Source organism: Rhineura floridana, chromosome 12 (genome assembly GCF_030035675.1).
Source record: "Rhineura floridana isolate rRhiFlo1 chromosome 12, rRhiFlo1.hap2, whole genome shotgun sequence".
In the NCBI taxonomy this organism is placed as follows: domain Eukaryota; kingdom Metazoa; phylum Chordata; class Lepidosauria; order Squamata; family Rhineuridae; genus Rhineura; species Rhineura floridana.
The window spans coordinates 4,441,933-4,463,138 of record NC_084491.1 but is presented as its reverse complement, the minus strand read 5'-3'; the positions used below and the strand labels follow the sequence as shown (position 1 = coordinate 4,463,138).

Here is a 21,206-nt window from a genome sequence, read left to right as displayed (position 1 = left end):
CATAACCCCCTGGGTTTATATCTGAGCTTCCAAGGTAAAGCCTGGCTTGGAAAATAGTACCTGGTATAGCTGAGCAGGAATTATAGTATAAGGAGATCCGGAGTCAGCTAACATTCTTAGTTCATGTCCATTTATTTTCAACTGACAGTATGGAGGCATGTGATGGGGCACTGTCACACTTAAAATACTGTCCTGAGGCTGTGCATCACCTTCACCCTCAGAGTACACTTCTGCCACAACTGGTATAGCAGACTTGCATACTTTGGCAAAATGTCCTTTCTTGTGGCACTTATTGCAAGTCACCTTTTGGGCAGGGCACCTTTGAAAATCAGCTTTATGGTTTGGATCCCCACATCGGTAGCAAACATAACTTTGTTTGCCCTGTACATGTGCCTTGTGAGACAGAATGGAAGTGAAAATCTTGTTCTTGGATATATTGTCTTGAACAGCTTGCACCTCCATGGTATGAGGAGCCTGAGAAGTATTTGAAGTTGAAGAGAGTGATTTAGCATAGTGAATGGCATTCTCAACCCTTCTAGCTATTTCAACTGCAGTAGTCAAAGTAAGCTTCCTTTCCATTAAGAGTTTTTCTTGAAGTTTGGAAGAAGAGGTTTTCATGACAATTTGGTCTCTAATCATTTCTTCAGCCATGTTGCCAAACTCACAAGTAGCACTCAGTGCACGTAATGCAGTGACATATTGATCTATTGGCTCTCCTGGCAATTGAATCCTTGAATAAAATTTATACCGTTCAGCAATTACATTTAAAGGAGGATTAAAGTGATCATCCAAGGTTTGGAAAGCTACTTCGTAAGGATTTACATCCTGAGCTACTTGAGTAGAGGAGGGTAGATGAGTGTAGATTCTCTGGCCCTCTGGACCTAAAAAATGAAGCAGTAAGACCTTCTGTTTTGCAGGGGTTATATCCGTAGTCTGGATGGTAAGAAGATAATTGCAAAAGTAGGCCTTCCACTGTTTCCAGGGAAGAGGAGGGTCCCCTGGGGTAGGCAGGAAGAAAGGTGGTGGAGGTACAGGATACATAGTGAGGAGAAGCTGCAGCAAAGGAAACTGCTCTGGCACAAGAACTGAAATACCTGAAAGCAGCAGTAGTTGCCCAAACTTCAGAGATCCTGCTGGAGGCCTACCACTGTGGTGAGTAGGAAGCAGCAGCAGAAACCGAGACTGAGTGGATTGAAGTACAAGCAGCAGATGTTACTGTGGGTTGTTTGTAAAGCTCGTCACCATTTGTTTAGTAATTACCCAATTTTTATTCATGAAACAAAGACCATTGTGGAATCTTAAAGAGCTTTTATTCTCCTCCCTTCTTTCACTTTCCTTCTCCTCCTCCTTGCCTCCTCCTTCTTTTCCCCGCCCCTTTCTACAGGGCCCTATTCAGACCAGTTTTATGACTCAAACTTACTATTCACAGAATACAACAGAAGGGCTTTGCATGATCATGTACACATAGCTTCCATGCACTTTCATTGACAAGGCCTGAAGGCCAAACTAGTTGTGACTTTAAATGTGACTTTACATTTAATACACACATTTAAAAAAAAAAAAATGCAAATAGGAGCTGGTGGGTGGATTGGAAGGTGTTAATAATTATCAGGATCACAGTGAGTGGGGAGTTTTAAATTGCTGCTATGATCCTGCTGTGTGCATTGGGAAGAAAGTGCCACTTGGCCCTGATGGGCAAATAGTAGTTTTATAATCAAGACAAGTTTAGGCACATGTGATTTCCTTCTCCCTCCCAGTTATTCATTCCTTTAACATAGTCTTCCACACTCTGGCACCCTCCAAACACTTTTGACTGCACCTTCCACCAGCCTCAGCCTGCACAACCGTGCTTGCTCCCATCAGCCCCAGGATCATGAAGCCATGCTGCCTGGAGCCGATGGCAGTTGCAGTCCAAAAACATCTGGAGAGTGCCAGGTTGGGAAAGCTGATGGGACATCTGAGCTAGACATCCACTCTCCGAAGGAAAGGAGGAAACACCTCTGGGCGCAAAGAAAGCAAAGCAAAAAGCAAGCAGACTACTTGTCTCTGGTGAGAGGCTTCACGAGAGAAATAGCCAGGGTTAAACGGCCACGTTAGCCGACAGCCTGCCTTGCCATTTTGCAAAGAAACTGCTGTGTTAGTATGGAAAATCTTCACTCTCTAATTGATATTCAGTGGAGTTGTTGTGTGTAGCCAGATGAGACAGTACATATGTTCACGGCAGACCAAACACTTGCTGTGACGTGATTCAGATACTCATTAGAATATACAAGCACAAACCCACCAACAGGTTACTGGGGTGTGTGCTAAGCTACATTTTCACCTATTTCCCACCACACATGCACACACAAACACCATAACCTGACGGGTGCTGCTCCTGCTAGGCTGTAGGGTGCACTCCCTTTCATTTCTGGGGGGGGGGAGGTATAGTGCAAGGAATGTCCAGGCTCTTAATTTGCTGGTGAAGAGCTGAAGGGGTGTCACAGGGGCCCTTTGCTCTGCCAATCTGAGGAGGCCTAACCTTTACCCCCTTCCTTTGTTCAGAAATCTGCCTTTGAGCGAGGCAAAGAAGAAGCCATCACAAGGACTTGGTTTGGGGAACCTAGCGAGCCACCAGCATCTCTCTCCTCTGGTCAACTGTGGTCACAGTACTCACAGGCATGTACCTCCTGGGGTCTCTAATGTGGCAAAGTGAGTCATACACATCCATACCTATGAGAGAAAAGGCCAGAGGAGTGATGGGAAAGGGAAATCCTCCTGAGATAAGAACATAAGAACATAAGAAGAGCCTGCTGGATCAGGCCAGTGGCCCATCTAGTCCAGCATCCTGTTCTCACAGTGGCCAACCAGGTGCCTGGGGGAAGCCCGCAAGCAGGACCCGAGTGCAAGAACACTCTCCCCTCCTGAGGCTTCCAGCAACTGGTTTTCAGAAGCATGCTGCCTCTGACTAGGGTGGCAGAGCACAGCCATCACGGCTAGTAGCCATTGATAGCCGTCCTCCATGAATTGGTCTAATCTTCTTTTAAAGCCATCCAAGTTGGTGGCCATTACTGCATCTTGTGGGAGCAAATTCCATAGTTTAACTATGCGCTGAGTAAAGAAGTACTTCCTTTTGTCTGTCCTGAATCTTCCAACATTCAGCTTCTTTGAATGTCCACAAGTTCTAGTATTATGAGAGAGGGAGAAGAACTTTTCTCTATCCACTTTCTCAATGCCATGCATAATTTTATACACTTCTATAATGTCTCCTCTGACCCGCCTTTTCTCTAAACTAAAAAGCCCCAAATGCTGCAACCTTTCCTCGTAAGGGAGTCGCTCCATCCCCTTGTTCATTCTGGTTGCCCTCTTCTGAACCTTTTCCAACTCTATCATATCCTTTTTGAGATGAGGCGACCAGAACTGTACACAGTATTCCAAATGCAGCCGCACCATAGATTTATACAACGGCATTATGATATTGACTGTTTTATTTTCAATACCTTTCCTAATTATCCCTAGCATGGAATTTGCCTTTTTCACAGCTGCCGCACACTGGGTCGACATTTTCATCGTGCTGTCCACTACAACCCCGAGGTCTCTCTCCTGGTCGGTCACCGCCAGTTCAGACCCCATGAGCGTATATGTGAAATTAAGATTTTTTGCTCCAATATGCATAATTTTACACTTGTTTATATTGAATTGCATTTGCCATTTTTCCGCCCATTCACTCAGTTTGGAGAGGTCTTTTTGGAGCTCTTCACAATCCCTTTTTGTTTTAACAACCCTGAACAATTTAGTGTCGTCAGCAAACTTGGCCACTTCACTGCTCACTCCTAATTCTAGGTCATTAATGAACAAGTTGAAAAGTACAGGTCCCAATACCGATCCTTGAGGGACTCCACTTTCTACAGCCCTCCATTGGGAGAACTGTCCGTTTATTCCTACTCTCTGCTTTCTGCTTCTTAACCAATTCCTTATCCACAAGAGGACCTCTCCTCTTATTCCATGACTGCTAAGCTTCCTCAGAAGCCTTTGGTGAGGTACCTTGTCAAATGCTTTTTGAAAGTCTTAAGTACACTATGTCCACTGGATCACCTCTATCTATATGCTTGTTGACACTCTCAAAGAATTCTAATAGGTTACTGAGACAGGACTTTCCCTTGCAGAAGCCATGCTGGCTCTGCTTCAGCAAGGCTTGTTCTTCTATGTGCTTAGTTAATCTAGCTTTAATAATACTTTCTACCAGTTTTCCAGGGACAGAAGTTAAGCTAACTGGCCTGTAATTTCCGGGATCCCCTCTGGATTCCTTTTTGAAGATTGGCGTTACATTTGCCACTTTCCAGTCCTCAGGCACGGAGGAGGACCCGAGGGACAAGTTACATATTTTAGTTAGCAGATCAGCAATTTCACATTTGAGTTCTTTGAGAACTCTCGGGTGGATGCCATCCGGGCCTGGTGATTTGTCAGTTTTTATATTGTCCATTAAGCTTAGAACTTCCTCTCTCGTTACCACTATTTGTCTCAGTTCCTCAGAATCCCTTCCTGCAAATGTTAGTTCAGGTTCAGGGATCTGCCCTATATCTTCCACTGTGAAGACAGATGCAAAGAATTCATTTAGCTTCTCTGCAATCTCCTTATCGTTCTTTAGTACACCTTTGACTCCCTTATCATCCAAGGGTCCAATCGTCTAGTAACGTCTAGGATCTAGTAACCTGAGATGTTAACCTGTCTAATTTCTCTCATCAGGAAGGACTAGGTGCCTATGTGTGATTTTTTTATCATAATTAACGGTGGTGATCTTTTCCCCCCAGCCTTTTTGTATAGTTAATGACATTCCTCAGTCAGTACTGGTAGCTAGAAGATGCTTGCTTAAATGTGCTTTGGTGGCTTTGATGGCTGGTAGCTGCTAACTTGTGCACAATCCCTCCCTCCTCAGGTGGAAATGGAAGCAGTTTAAGACTTTTAATGTGGCTAGCAAAGGAAACAGAAGATTGCAGAGGGTTCTGTTTGCTTTGGAGAGAACTGATGCTGCTTTTAAGACTAGCTTTGCCTGCTCAACCTGTGCACTTCTAAATAAATATATAGTCCTCAAAAAATCCCCCACAGTGAGTCTCTCCTCACAAGGATTTTGATTTTGATCCTGTAAAAGGCTGCCCTTAAATTTTTTGTTCCTGGAAAAAATAATAAATCTCTAATTCTTCTTGTATGCTTAGAAGACAAATTGTACCCGGTGTTGCTACTTGCAGCTGCCACACTCACAGCACCTCACTGATCCAAAGAGCAAAATCAAGACTTTTTTTTAAAAAAGCAACACACTCACCCTTTTTGCCAAGCATCTGAGAACATTGTTTGCAGAATAACTGACTGGCTCAAACTCCAAGAAGCCTTCAGAATACAAACACGGCGGCTATTGACAGAGATGAATCACTTGTACCAGAAGAGCATCAACAATGCGATATTCTGAGGATGAGTGGAAATGCAGTTGTCTTTGATATTCGTTGGGGGTTTCATAGCAGCTTTTACACAGCTGTTGTATGTCCCCCTGTCTGTGGCATCAGGAGAGGCGTTAATCTCTAGGGCATGTGGAATTTGGGAACACGCTTCTCCCTGTGATGCAAGGGCTAATTTCAGATCTACAGTTTGCAGTCTCTGTTGCATGTATTGCTGGGAAGTGTTGGTGTTGTGAGCCTTGTTGTGTCGTACGCTGAACATATGATGTGCATATTATGTTCGTGCAGGAAATTAAGTTTGAATTGGAACAGTTAAGTATTTTTCATGACCAACGACAGAACCTGCAAGCATGACTTTAAGGAAGCCCTTTCAACCTGGCCTATAATTCCCATCAGCCCCAGCCAGCATGTCCATATGATGTTGGGACCAGTAGTATAGTGGCAAATTCAGAAGTGCAGGGACCCTTCATGTTAGCTACAGTCCCCATTTTTATATTTATGCTGCTGGATTGAGAATAAGATCCTTGTTAATGCCTTCTCCCACAACAACAGACATCCCTAGGAGCCAATAAACATGAATGGGGAGAGTGTTTGTTACTGAGAAGAGTCTTCTCAGTGGCTGACTCATCTCCTTTCACTCTGATTGGCTCCAATCAGCAGGAAAGGACAAAGAAGACTCTTCTCAGTGGCTAACACATTCACCTTTCATGCTGATTGGCTCACAGGATGCTGGAGACATAGGGACCCTGCTGGGATTCTGCTCCCAAAAAAGTAAAGGTTCTAAGACCCCCTGAGACCCTGGACAACTACAGGCCTGTTTGGGACTGATAGGAGCTCTAGTCCAAAACATCAGGAAGGTTCCAAGCTGGGGAAATCTGTACTATGGCACTCTTCCTGTGTTACTTGCATGAAGGGGTTACACATTTAGCCCCGCCCCCTAGGAAATTCAAGTCTTCCCAGCTCCTGAAGTGTTGGGGCTAACTTTTGAAGTGGGAATCTTTGGCTGAATTGTGCTTGTTTTGTTTGTGTGTGTGTGTGTGTGTGTGTGTTTTACTGTCTAATTGTCTTTTCATGTGCTTGAGTTTTGTCAGCCAAAAATCTTTTAAACAAATATGTAAAAACAAATCTCGGTGAAGGCTCCCTGTGCAATTTAGAGTTCTGGTCTTCCAGAGCTCGGAAAAGTTACTTTTTTGAACTACAACTCCCATGAGCCCAATCCAGTGGCCATGCTGGCTGGGGCTGATGGGGGTTGTAGTTTAAAAAAGTAACTTTTCCAAGCTCTGTCTTCTAGGAGTTTAAACCACATGAGGGAACCTACAGAGAGAGAAAAATCTCCCAGCTTCAGAAATCATCCCTCAACAACTTCAGGGGCAGGGCTAAATATACAGCCTCTGTGCACCTGCGTTGCTCCTTCATGCGAGTAACACGTAAAGAGTTTGCAGTGCACTCTTTGCCATCATGGCACCCTTTAGATGTTTCAAACTGCACTTCAGCCAGCACGGTGGTCTTGGCTACAGCTGATGGGAGTTAAGAGTCCAGAATATATGGAGGGCAACGGATTGGCGGAGGTTGCTTTAAACCTTCTCAGAGATATTTTCTGCATAGGACTGATAAAAATAAGCTGCAGCTGATTTGCAAGCAGTGGTGCAGCAAAACAGCTGGAAGTAATGAGCCACTAAGCCCTCTGTTCCAATCTCACCTCTGCCACAAATGCAAAAAGCAAATTGCTCTTCTCCAGGCCTGCTCCTCCCCCTCCCCCCTAGAATGTGGGGGTCATAATACTGATCTAACTCAACTGGGCTTTTGTAAAGATCACTAAGAGAACACGAAGCCATTTCACTGTGTTCATACTGTGCCTGACATCCAAAGAACTATTCTAGACACATTTTAAGGATCAGACCATTCTGAATGGATTTTTGTTCCATATTTTTTCCTTTAAACAGCAGACCAACCTCCCTCTCTAAAGGAGATGTAGAAACTCCCCTTGGTTTCAAAAAAACGTTTGCATCCCCATGAGGGACTGTCACTTATATATTTATTTATTTATTACTTATTTATTTAATTCAATTTTTATACCGCCTATAGCGAGGCTCTCTGGGCGGTGTACATCAAACATAATATATACAATCAATTTTTTAAAAAAACTTGAGAAACACAACATCCCTTGCCGTCGGCATGTGGGACTAGTTTTGCAGCCCTTTGGATCAAGGCCTGTTAGGCTTGTGGTGGGGCATCGGGCCAAATGCAGACTGACAGGTTAGCACCGAGGGCAGTTCCACGTTCTGCCCATTTGATCTTTTCCTATCCTGCAGCTGTGTCCTCAACACCAAAACCAGCATGGTATAGGAGATCTGTGACGGAATGTTCCACCTTTTTTCTTCTACCTTAAAACAGAAGCAAGAGTGGGAAGAGGCTCCAGTTTTGATCACGGCATTCTCCTGTGCAGCATCCTCCAGGCTCGGAGGCAGAGTGATGTTGCAGCCAGGTCCTGCCTGCGGGGGCTTCCCATTGGGGCACCTCATTGGCCACTGTGAAAGCAGCTTGCTGAACCAGATGGGCTTCTGGCCTGATCTACCTCTGGTATTCTTGCGCTCTTATAAAGGGGATGTTTAACCCTTCTCCCCGTGTCATCTTCCTGATCTAAATCACAACAACTGCTATTAACCCTACTGGGGGAAAATGCACGTGTTTGTCCACTGTGGGGCTATTAGCAGCTTTGGAGGTAGGGAAACGGCACAGGAATGAACGAATTAAAAATCCCCCTCCCAGCATTGCTGCTTTGATCGGGATCCCCCACAGCTGCTCTAAAGAGTGGGGGGGATGGGATCAGAAGAGCCAGTCAAGAATCTCCCACATCATGTCTGTTTTAGCCCCTGGCTAATACCACGGCTCTTTCATGTATTCCTTCCAAATCTGGGAGCAAAGGCTTTGCCCACTGACTCTGACAAACGCATCAGCTACCCCCAACAACACCTTCTGCTGGTATGTATTTGGGGGTGATGGGAACTGTAATCCAAAATATCTGGAGGGCACCAGGTTGGGAAAGGCTGCATCAGATGCTGTTGCCACCAAAATATCTCTTCCACCATCATCAGTTTCCTCTTTCATGTCTTCCACATCCTTGCAAATTCTTTATTTCCACAACAGACACACACAAATATCAAGCAGTGTTGGGCATCCTGCAGAAATCATTCTGAACCACACAGTATAATTTGGAACTGTTTGTGGACTCAGTTCAATTAGGCATCTGACTGTCTCAGAAAACAGACGAGGAGGAAAACACAGGGAAGCTTTGGGGAGAAAGAATTGGATCAGCTCAGGCTTCTATGATTTCCAATAAAATATCATAGGAAGGGCATGAGAAGAGATACAGCCCCCCCCACACACACACACTCCCTTTTTTCTCTCTTATTTTCAATAGTGTAGTGGCAAATTCAGAAGTGTGCGGTCCCTTCATGTTAGTCACAGCCATGCCCCTGCCCCCTTTTTTGCTGCTGGGTTGAGAATAATATCTTTGTTAATGCCTTCTCCCACAACAACAGATGTCAGTGGGAGCCAATCAGCATGAAAGGGGAGCATGTTAGCTGTTGAGAAGAGTCTTCTCAATGGCTGGCTCACCTCCTTTCACTCTGATTGGCTAACTGTGCATATGATTGCAGCTTTAACGGTAGTCACAATCCACCTGGGGATATGAGTTTTCACAGAAGGTTTCCCAACAGCCTTCCTGTAATCTAAGCTTGCACTGCTAGGATCCTCTGCAGATCGTGTGAATTAATGTTTCCCTTCTGCACCTTGCCACCTGCACCTTCTCCTGCTTGCCGTCTCATCCTGGCATTACACTTGTCCTGTCCTCATAAGGGGAGCAATCCACCAGGAAGAATCCTTCATTAAGGAGTGCCCAGTGGGTCATCGCTATGACTATATCTTTTAAACCCCAAACAGTCTCTTCTCCCCCCCACCCCCGCACCGCCCAGAAAACCACATTCCCAACTGGCAAAGCCCTGCTCTCTCACTGCGATGTCCAGAAACTGACAAATCAAAGCCCTCTTCACAGTGATTTTAAGTGAACACCAGCATGTTGTCAGAATGCAATTAGAAATGTAACAAGTTAATTAATTTGACAAATATATTTGCAAATGTGTGTCTTCACGCAGGTGCTCTAGACAGAGACGTTGAGGTTGGCAGTGGTTCCTTGCTGAGTGTACACTCTCTGGCAAAATGCAAGTGCCTTGCCATGTAATATGGGAAACCGCCCTTATGCTGACTCTGAAGCAGTGACACTGCCATCACTGAAATCCATCCATATCCAGCAAAAGAGGGTTTGGGGATTAGGCAGGCGCTTGATGTTAAATGACGTCTATTTTTAACCTTTATTTTAATGTGTCTTGCTTTTAGTTTTACTTCTTCACCTCAAAGAAACTTATGGTATTGCAACCAGTAACGAGCCTGTAGGTTATTACCTTCAGCGGAGACAACTGAAATCGTCAGGTCTCATTACATTGATGTACCAGCCCTTCACTCCTTCCTTACAGGTCTTGACTTTCAAGTCACTGCAAACTGCATTTTTCCTCCTTGAAGGAAAGTGCCTGCTAATTGATGGTTAGAAGAATGTGGATACTTTAATCAGAAGTATGTAATGTATATATGTGTCTGTTTTGCACCAAGTTAATCTACATTCTGTGACCAGAAGACCTGGATTCTCTTATCTGTATCACACTTTGTTTAGGATGTGTGCACGATTCCGCCTTTTGTGCATGATTTATTTTGCCATTGTCCCTCTTTGCTATAGTCTACTATACCAGCTTTGCCCAACGTGGTGCCCTGCAGATGTTTGGGGCTGCAACTCCCATCAGCTCCGGCCAGCACAGCCCAATGATGTTGCAGCTGATAGGAGGCGATAAGCATCTGGAGAGCACCAGGTTGGTGAAGGCTATACTAAAGCAGCGTTTGTGTTACTGTGCTATACTACTGTTATTTCTGGGAAGACTCCCTTGAGTACAGTAGCCCTTCCACTTCTGAAAATATATACAGGTATTGCCCCACACTGACAAGCAAACCTTGGGCTGGACACTTGCTTTTTAAAAGAAATGGAAAGGGGAGACACTTAGGAGCTGATTTCTACAGTCAAACTATCCACATTCTGCATCTTTGCCGAATCCTCACAGAGCTATGGCATATACAGAAACCTTCCCAAATAGGATCTAGGACTAATTTTGTTGTTTCATTCTGATGACACTGCAGATAAGCTTATTTCAATAATACTTGCATACATCAATTAACTCTAAATGTGAAAACTTGTTAACTTGGAGAATGGAACAAACAACATTTTAGAAATGAATCTTTTCCAGAGATAACAAGAATTCCTTACTTTTTACCCTGGGAATATTTTAGGGTAGTCAAGGGGGAAAGCACAACATTTTCCAATTTAGCTTTGATTGTAAAGGGCAGAATGTATTCTGCACTGCTGCTGTTCTGCAATAACGAATGGTTTTCATTTCACAAAATGATATTGTGCTTCAAAACACACATATGGACGCACACACAAGAATCTCTTACATGGGAGATATTGAAAAACGGAGGCATATTAAAAAAGGAATAATCCTAAAGCAACGAGGAGCCTCACCACTGATAAACACAAAGCTGTGAATTCCCACGGATTAAAAGGAGTTGTTTACAATGTGGGGATGGTTAAACCCTCTCCCCATTGGTACTATTAAAGAGGATTCTTTTCATTAAGCCAGCAGGTTCTGTCCCCCACTCCGCAGCAACAATAACTTAAAAGAGAGTGGGGGGAGTGCATTTGAAGCTCAACCCACCGCAATCCTGCCTGGCTGAAATGAATGAGCATCATACAAATGTGAAGGGGCCTTTTCCTGTTACTGCCATGTGCCCAGGGCACTTCCAGGCTGCCACTGTTTTCGGTGAGATTCAATCACATATCCTGAAATTCTAGCTGCATGATTACAGCTAATTCAGAGCTCCTGCGAAACAAGCCCTCTTCCCCAAATGATTTGACTTTTTGCAATGAAAAAGTGACAGAATGTCATCAAAGCTCCCCACAAACAAATCAGGATGAGCGCTCAATAAACAGGTTGCGCCAGATAGTCACACAAACAATCTCCACCTTCCATCAGTTTCAGAAGAACCTGGGAGTTAATAAGCACCACTGAACACAATGGGACTTCCCTTGGAGGAAACATGCAGAGGAATGTGTTTGGTGTCTTTTTGAACGATAAAGAGAGGAAGGTGTTGTTTTTAAGAACCAGGGAGGTGTACTGGAGTTTTATATTTTATTGTGAATATTGTTGAACACCATCATGCTATATTGTATGAATGGCAGTATATAAATACTTTTATAAAATAAACAAATACATAAAATACAGTGGACTAGGGCAGGGGTGGCCAATGTGGTCCCCCCCCCAGATGTTGGTGGACTACTGCTCCCATCATTCATGATGGTCAGGACTCATAGGAGTTGGAGTCCAATAATTTCTGGAGGGCCACAGATTAGGCACCCCCACAGTCAGGACACGTTGTTTGTGTTACACAAGTCACGATTTCTCACTCTAACCACGTTCATAGGATAAAATGGAACAACAATATAGGTGGTTCCTTGAGCACCTTCGGCGAATTGTTAAAAGATGCCCAGCATTTCTGTAGTGCTTTCTGTGTTCAAAGTACATCCACATATTATCTCAACAATTCTTAGAACAGCCCTGTAGTCAAGGTCAGCCTTATAGTAGATTTGGGGTTGGGGGGGGGATGAGGCTGAAAGAGATGTGGCTACCAGTGAGGGTGTCAAGTGAGTTCATTGCTGAGGTGAGAGTCCAGTCAGAGCTGCCCTGCTGACTCCACTGCTGCATCAGCTTTGTATACGAATATGACAAGATAATGTCTAGGTGCAAGTCACAGAAAGAAATTCCTGCTTAACAAGTCTTGGGAGAGTGCAAAAAGGGACGGGGAGTCTTCAGCTTATTCGTTTTTGGGCAACCACGTGAGGTCTGGCAGTACTAGTATTCCCATTTTACAGATGGAGAACAGAGTCTAAGAGATGTTGTCTTGCCCAGGGCCTATGTGAAGCAAAGTAGGGATTTGAAGCCATCTTTCCCCAATCCAACAGGATAACTAGACATGGATCCTGGTTTGAGAACCCCAAAGAATAGGATGCTTTAATATTACTTTTCTGATGCAGGTAGGGTCTTTCAGTCTTTGTCAATGACTTTGAAATAAGGACACCTATATCCATTCTGTGTCAATTTCATCCAGAGACAAGCAGCTTAGTACCATATGATTAAATTGTCCTGATGTTTTTATTTATTGCCTTATGTTTTGCGTAACTTGTACGCCACATTAAGACTGTCTGTAGAAAGCATCTAAGAAATCTAACAAATAATAATTACAATACTTAAAAAGGCAAGAGCTACTCTGTCGGATCAGCTCAGAGCTCCATCTAACCCAGCACCCAGTTTCTCAAAGGAAACAGCCGGACGCCTCTGGGACACCCACAAGAATGACACGAAGACAACTGCTCTCTGCTGTGGTTTGCCCCAAGTATCTGGGGCAGCACTTAGAGCCAGGGGTGGGGAACCTTTCTCAGCCGAAGAGCCACATTCCCTTCAGGGCAACTTTCTGGGGGCCACATTCCTGCGATGGCAGGGGCCAGAGGCAAAGGTGGGCAGAGCAACAAATGTCAAGTCTCTGTGTGTACAGTTAATGAGTTTCTACATACACACACACACACACCTTTCCTCCACTGAGAGGAGCAAGAACCGTTATCAGGGGTGAAGGAGCAACTGAGACAAGACCAATGGTGCAGGAGGCTGCAAAACAGAGCTGTAAAGGTGTGGCTGAGGAGGGCAGATGGCAGGAGGAGTCCCAATGGTCAGAGAGAGAGGCCTGGAGGGCTGCATTTGGCCCCCAGGCCTGACGCCCCTCATCCCTGCTCGGAGCACCCTCTCCAATCTAGAAGGCCCCCTCCTGCTCCCTGGTGAGCTCTTGGCCTTTTCAGACAGTGCAATCTTGAGTGGAATGAACAGGTGGCCAGAGAAGAGGAACACCTCCTGTGTCCTCAGCGGGTGGGGAGGGGAAATACACTCTGCACCTGCTCAGGGGCACTGTCAGCTGTTCTTCATATTTCCCAGAGTCCTGCCCTGCCACGGACAACCAATACTGAGCCTGTTGGTCGTAAGAAACACCAGGGCTCCCAGCATCCTTTCAGCGCTGAGCCTAAAGCAGCCTGCCTGCCCCAAATCTGGCCAGCCCCTCTGTGGCCTCTTCGCCTCCTGATGCTCAGCTGGGGCACCTGCTTGTTCCTGCTTTGACACGCGTCTTCCCATCCCGACGCGCAGACCGCAGGAATCTGCCGGCCCCGGGCGCCCACGCGTGCACACGCGCCCGGGGCTTTTGCAGCAGCCAGCCAGCCACGCACCTCCCCCCCGGCCCCTCCTCACCTGTCCACGGCGATGGCCGTCATGGAGTAGATGCTGGCGAAGACGGCGGCCACGGGGAAGAAGTTCTGGAAGCGGCAGTAGAAGAGGCCGTAGTACCACACGTTGTGGACGGCGTAGGTGAAGTTGACGAGGGTGTTGAAGGCGGCCATGGAGGCTTCGGCGAAGGCCAGGTTGACCAGGAAATAGTTGGTGACGGTGCGCATCCGCTTGTGGGCCAGTATGATCCACATCACCACCAGGTTGCCCACCACCGAGACCAGCACAATGAGGGCGTACGCCACGGCCCACAGCGCGACCTGCCACGCCGGCTGCACGAACTGGTTGCCGTCGGCGGCGGAGGCGTTCGCGGAGCCGTTGGGAGCCGCTGGGCTCGCCTCCATCGCCTTCACGGAAACCTGGGGGGCGGCAGCAGCGGCATGGAGGCCGGCGAGGGGCTGCCCGGGCAGTCGAATCGGCAACTTGCGCTGGCCAGACGGGGCGGCGGGAATGGCACAGAGGTGGCCGCGCCCGTCGGGGCTTGGCTGGCCCTTGCTCTGCGCCTGAAGGGACGGTGCAGGGTTCCTCCGGGGCGCCTGTTGCTGCTCCCCTGCTGGTGGCCAAGTTTGCTTTGCCTTGCCTTGCCTTGCCTTGCAGCCGGGCACGGAGAATCCCCCCGGGGGAAGACGCGCGTCGAGGTCCGTGGCCAGCCCAAGCGAAGCGCCCGGCTGGGTTGCGGCAGCGGAGCGGCTTTTTATAGCCCGGCGACGGCAGCCGCAGCCGCAGCAGGAGCCGCCGCGCGTCAGCGAAGGTGGGCAGCGGCGGCGGCGCGCCGGGGGCGGGGGACGCAGGCGGCAGCTTCGGCGCTGGGCAGATGCTGGCCTGCAGCTCCCGACAGGAACCTGGCGAGGGGCGCGAGGGGTCCCTGGGTCGGGGCCCTGCCGCTGGGGCCTTGGGGAACAGGCGTCTCCTCTTCCCCGAACCCAGAGACCGGGGAGCTTTTTCACGCCGAGGGCCACATCCCTTTCCGGGCAACCTTCCCCGGGCCAGATGCCAGTGGTGGGCGGGGCCAGCTGGGAAGCAAGCGAATTTCACCTTCGTCCAGGTGGCTCCTCTCTAGTCGACGCACCCGCGCAGGCACACGTGGCCTTCATCTGGGCAACCACACGACCCAGCCAGGCAAAACACTCCACGAGGGTGCAAAGCAGGGCCAGTGAGGAGCATGGCCTGGGGAAGGGGGTGGTGGTGGCTGGGCAGAGTCCCAAAGGCCAGGTCGGGCTGCATTGGACCCCCAGGCCTGAGATTTCACCACCCCTGTTGCAGTAGTGTAGTGGCAAATTCAGAAGTGCAGGGTCTCAGTCACAGCCAGTCCCCCCCCCCCGCTGCTGAGTTGAGAATGAAATCCTTGTTAATGCCTTCTCTTATAACAACAGACATCCCTAGGAGCCGATAAGCATGACAGGGGAGAGTGTTAGCTGCTGAAAAGAGTCTTTTCAATGGCTGACTTACCTTCTTTCACTGTGATTGGCCCCAATCAGCAGAAAACAACAAGGAAGCAAGTTAAAAGACTCTCCTCAGCGGCTAACACTCTCCCCTTTCATGCTGATTGGCTTGTAGGATGCTGGAGACATAGGGACGCTGCTGGGACCCTGCTCCCAAAAAAGTAAGCAGTCTAAGACCCCCTGAGGCCCCAAACAACTACACCCCTGCCCTGCCATAACCCTGGACTTGACCCTGTTGTTTGTCCCATTTTCCTGATATTCAGCGGTAGACTGCCTCTCACTTTGGACATTCCATCAAACTCTTATGGCTCATAGTGATTGATTGACTGAAATCATTTCTAGCCCACCCTTCATCCAGGGGAGGATCCCAGGGCAGGTACATGAAAACTAATTAAACATGTTCACAGATAAAGCCACATCAGATGGGCAGATGAAACAATGGGTCAGAGCAGCAGGCAAAAGTAAGTCAGTCCCAACGTACTTAGCAACAGCTGGTATAGCACAGTGGGGAAGAGAGCCTGGCTGGGAGTCCAGAGTCTGTGAGTTCAAATCCCCGCTCATGTCTCCTGGGCATCAAGGGCCAGCTAAAGATCACCCCCACAGGGAGTGGCTCAGGAGTTATGTGCCCTGCCACCTGTGCAGCTGTGGGCAAGCGGCATAGTCCCAAGGAGCCCAGTTGCCCCCCAGCTGGCAGTTGCGGACAAGGAAGGGGCTGACTTGTGCAGCCGTGGCAAGCTGAGCAGGCACTAGCCAGCTGGGGAGGACTAGCCTCAGAGGGAGGCAATGGGAAACCCCCTCTGAATACTGCTTACCATGAAATCCCTATTCATAGGGTCGCCATAAGTTGGGATCGCCTTGAAGGCAGTCCATTTCCATTTTTTTCAACGTACGTAGCAGAACTCTGGTTGAAAAGGTGTGCCTTGGTTGGGTAAGGCATTCCAAAGACAGGCACCACTACCAAGAAAGCCCTGTCGCTGAGTTGCTGCATCGCGAATATTACTGAGCTGAGGAAGGATCAGAGGGTTTCTCTGCCAGATCTCGATTCACAGGCAGGCCAATATGGCTGAAAGCGTTCCTTGGTTCCCACAATCTGCAGTAAAAGTGTCTCACCAAAGGCTCCCTGCACACAGGGACAAAAAAATCCCAGCTTCATACATGCACCGATAGGGCCTGAAGTGGCAGTGATGGACAAGGAAAGAGATCCCGGGGTCACTGTGGACAGCTCCAAGAAAATGTTGACCCAGTGTGTGGTGGATGAAAAAGGCAAAGTCCATGTTCGGGAACATTAGCAAGGGGATCATTAAAAAAAACCTGTCAGTATCATAGTGACTTTATGCATCTATGGTGACACCACATTTGGAGTACTATGTATAGATCTGGTAACTGCACCTCAAAACATTTATATAACAACCTGTACGGTTGTGTAATTTTTAACTTTTTTTTTGCTAATGTATTTTTGTGTGTTGTGACTCACTCTTGAGATTTTTTTTTACAACTGAAGGCAAGATATATTGTTTTAAAATAAATAAATAGTGATACTGTAGAGCTGGGGAAAGTTCGGAAAAGAACTACCAAAGCAATTTAGGGGTTGGAGCAGTTTCCCCATGGGGCTTTTATAGCTTTTAGAGAAAAGGTGGGGACATGATCGTGTATATAAACTTATGCATGGTGCAGAGAAACAAGACAGACGATTTCTCCCTCTCTCACAATTCTAGAACCCAGGGCCACCCAAGGCAGATGAATGAGGAAAGATTCAGGACGGACAAAAGGAAGCCCTTCAAACACAGAGCACAGTCAAACTCTGGAATTCACTATTACAAGATGTAGTGAAGGCCTGCCAACTTGGACGGCTATTAAAAAAGATTAGACCAATTCATGGAAGAACATAAGAAGACAGGAAGAGCCCTGGTGGATCAGGCCAAAGGCCCATCTAGCCCAACACTACTCTCACAGTGGCCCAATGGATGCCTCTGGGAAGTCCGCAACAGGACCAGAGTGCAAAAGTGCTCTCCCACCTGTGATTCCCAGCATACTGCTTCCAACAGCGGAGGCAGAACATAATTATCATGGGTAGTAGCCACTGATGGCCTTATCCTGCATGAATGTGTCCAAGCCAGTGGTTCCCAAACTTTCCCCCACCCCAAAGACCACTTGAAAATTGCCGATGTTCTGGGTGGACCTCTTCATGATCTTCCTGCCTGTTGTACCAATTGTAATGCTCTGTGCTAGATGCCATGTGATTTTTTAAAAGTATGTTTGCTTCTTTTAAGAATTCAAATACCATAAAATAAAATATAAGAAATAAAAGCAATAAAACACAGTCAAGAACCAGTATTCATTCAGGTGGTCTGTATTAAGCTCGGGGACCTCTGGTGGTCCATGGACCTCAGTTTGGGGACACCTGGTCTAACCCTCTTTCAAAGCCATTCAAGTTGGCGTCCATCACTACCTCCAAAGCAAATCCCATTATTTAACTATGTACTGTGTGAAGATAACTGGGCTGGTCATGATGGCTATAAGCCACCTCCAGGATCAGAGACAGGATGCCTCCAAATACCACTTGCTGAGAATCACTAGTGGAGCGTGCTGTTGCCCTCCTTGTGGGCTACCCAGAGGCATTTGGTTGGCCACTGGGGGAAATTGGATACTGACCTAGGTGGGCCTTTGGCCTGATCCAGTAGGGCTCTTAAGTTCCTCTGCTTTTATGTATTCAGAGGATCCTGTGGTGTATATGCATTTGGAATCACCTTCTGCCCCACATCCATCCCCCAAAAAGGACCTGCTTTACTAGGATGCATACAGAGGTTCAACCCAAGAATTCCCAGAGCTGTAGAGATGACTCCATCAAGTCTTCTGAAGTGTATACTCTTTAACAGTACAGCTGCCAAATGCTTGTCCAAATAGACAAGGCTTGTATTGTTTTTTTATGATGTCTTCTGCAAAACTCTATTGCCTTACCTTCAGAGGATGTTCAGGCTCTGCTGGCAGGAAATTCAAGAGCTGGGGAGCAACCACTGTGAAGGGCCCCTCCAGGTTGGATGAGCTTGTGACTCAGATGCCCAGCTGATTATTAGGCCAATGATCAGTCTTAGAGGTGGTGATGGGACACTGGGTGGGCAAAATGGTGTCTTAGGTACATAAAGTCTCAGGCTCTTTACAACAACCTTCCCCAACTTTGTGCCCTTCACATGTTTTGGGTAGCAATTCCCATCAGCCCCAGCATCCTATAGCTGTCCACCAGGACGATACCAGCTTGGGACAGCCTTCTTTAGAACAGGGGTGGGAAGAAGATAAATGACCAGGGATTGAATCCTTACACAACCATGAAGCTCACTGGGTGACCCTGGGCCAGTCACTGCCTCTCAGCTTCAGAGGAAGGCAATGGTTAAACCCCCTCTGAATACCCCTTACCATGAAAACCCTATTCATAGGCTCACCATAAGTCGGAATCGACTTGAAGGCAGTCTACCACCACCACTGGTAGATCAGGTGATTTACAGTAGATCAGCAAGTGTTTCTGACTCCTAACTGTTTAACATCAGCAACAACAAAGAGCCTAAATTGTTGTTGTTGTTATATGCCTTCAAGTGGGCTGCTGAAATGAGGGGCTTCTGTGTGAAGGGACCGTGAGTTCTGTTTAGTTCTGATACTGAAGAGAGAGAGAAATACCTTAGCTCATTCAGTGTGCTTAGGCTAGGGGCACCCTGTTCTTTTATTCTAACTGCATGTATTTTGCCCCTGGCTGGTTGGTAAAACTTGAGGCTTTAGTAAGTTACAAATTGGATCCAGCAAGCCTGACGCCTGCCCATCCCAGCTGTTTTAGGACATGGTGATGGGCAGCAGCAGTTAGGTAAAGGAGCAAGGAAGGTTGGATTTTGGAATGGAAGGAAAATAGGCTTTGTGGAATTTAGTCTTTAAGCCTTTGGAAACGAGCAACATTTTATAATACAGAAATCAGTTATGGGATCTCTGAAGCGGGTGTGATATGAATTCAGGTGAATCAATACTTCAGTAAAGGAACATGTGATGGCAGGGGGGAGAAATTCCAGAGAGATTAGTCCACCAAGAGGACTGTGGCTGTGCAACCTCCATTGCCTTCAGTGTGTTTGTGTGGAGATACAGTATGCTTGATTACTTGTCCTCACATTAGAGACACTTAAGATGTGTAGATGCCTAAATTGCATGCTCTCTCACTACTCATGGCAAGAGCACTTCTCATTCATCCAATGGGACTTGTGAAGAAGAACATCCCAGTGAATGGCCAGTCAGCTCTTTCTGTTTTCTGCGCCAACACTCATTTAGGCTTCCCAAATCTGCTGCTTGAAACAGCCATATCATTTTTTATCATTAACAGGATGCCTGGATCCCCCCAAAAGGTGCCAAACACAGGGGTCAGCTTGATATGACAATTGTCACATAGTTTGCCCTTGCATCACTGATTTTGTTTTTTAAAATAGCCAGTGCAAAGGGGAGGGGGGAACTGAGTCACATTGGGACCAGGATGTGGGCCCACTTGGAATGGGACACCTACCTCACCCCTGCTATTGGGAATGGGAAGAAAATTCCCATTGGTGTCAATCAGAGTTTGTCTCCCATTGCAAACAGGAGGTGCATGATGGTTGTGGTGGCTAATACCAGTCAGGACAAAGGGTTAAAGCCCTCTCCTCCAGGCTGACTTAATAGGATGTACACGGCCTGCACCTCTCCAGGGCCATCTATTTACTTCTAACAAGCCTACACAAAGGCAAACTCCGTGACAGACCTCGCATCTAGTTTGACCCTGGATCCAGCTAAAGGTGAGGCAGAGAAATGTGGCATTTAAAAAGGTGCCAGAGCAGGTTCTTTGACCCATGGCCTGAGCCCAGCTTTCTCATAGCTTCAGAATCTGCTTGACAGATGAGCATCTTACCAAGTCAAACACTGAATCAACCTTCCCTGCCACCCCCACATTCATCTCTCTCTCTCTCTCTCTCTCTCTCTCTCTCTCTCTCTCTCGTTTCTGCCAGATCTTCACCTTCTGTGTTCTGAATAATGTGTGACTCAAACCTGCCTGTTGGTGTAGGCTCCTTGCTGATCTTTTAAAAAAAAATAATCTGTTGTTCCTATTTAATTGTGACCTTTCTGTTGAAAACTTCAGTGAGTTGATTAATTGGTTTAATGGATTTGTATCACTTTTTCCTCAAAGGGGATCACAATATTAATAAATTGTAACTGAAATGTTAACATTTTACATCAAAGAAAATAAAACCATCCCAACAGAAGAACAGCAGGAGGAAGAGGCATCAGGTGTTCCTTCAGCCTCCTCCCAAGATAATTTAGATAGCTGGAAATACACACCCACACAGAGGTTGTTTTTTTTTTAATTGTTGTTTCTTAGATTAGGGGTTTGCCTTGGAGACTGGGTGCAATCTCCAGGGGCAACTATTTTGGAGAAATGGGAGGATGAATTCAAGGGAGAAAGTGCTCTTTAGGGGTGTGCACCAACTCCAACATCTGGCTCAGATCCCAATTCAGTGCTTCAGGAAAGATAAAGATTCAGTCTGAAGTGCTTTGGAGCTTTCTGACTCAGCTTGGGATACAAATACAAATCCCAATGTGGAAAAGCAACACGTCGAGTCTCCCCTGTTCACTAGTATGGAGAAATTAAAAAATGGCTATAATTTTATAATTTGGGGCAAAAATTAGGTGAAATTTGCAGGCAAATTAGCCTTCAGAGGGGATAATGACTGCTAAATTACAGATAAATAGGTCTAGGGCATTTTTGTGCTGGGCACTGTTAAAGCCAAACCCCAAACAGAATCTGTCTTTAACTTTTTTTGGCAGAATTAGATGAAATTTGCAGCCATGGT

General features: G+C 46.8%; 1 protein-coding gene across 1 annotated transcript in view; it reads right to left on the bottom strand.

The window, feature by feature from the left end:
* TACR1 (tachykinin receptor 1) overlaps positions 1-14,825 on the bottom strand; it is a 113,792-nt gene extending 98,967 nt beyond the window's left edge. The window contains exon 1 of the mRNA XM_061592774.1: positions 13,880-14,825. Coding sequence (XP_061448758.1) covers positions 13,880-14,259 — 380 coding nt within the window. The 5' untranslated portion in view covers positions 14,260-14,825. The remainder of the gene's footprint in view (positions 1-13,879) is intronic.
* Positions 14,826-21,206: the final 6,381 nt, after the last annotated feature.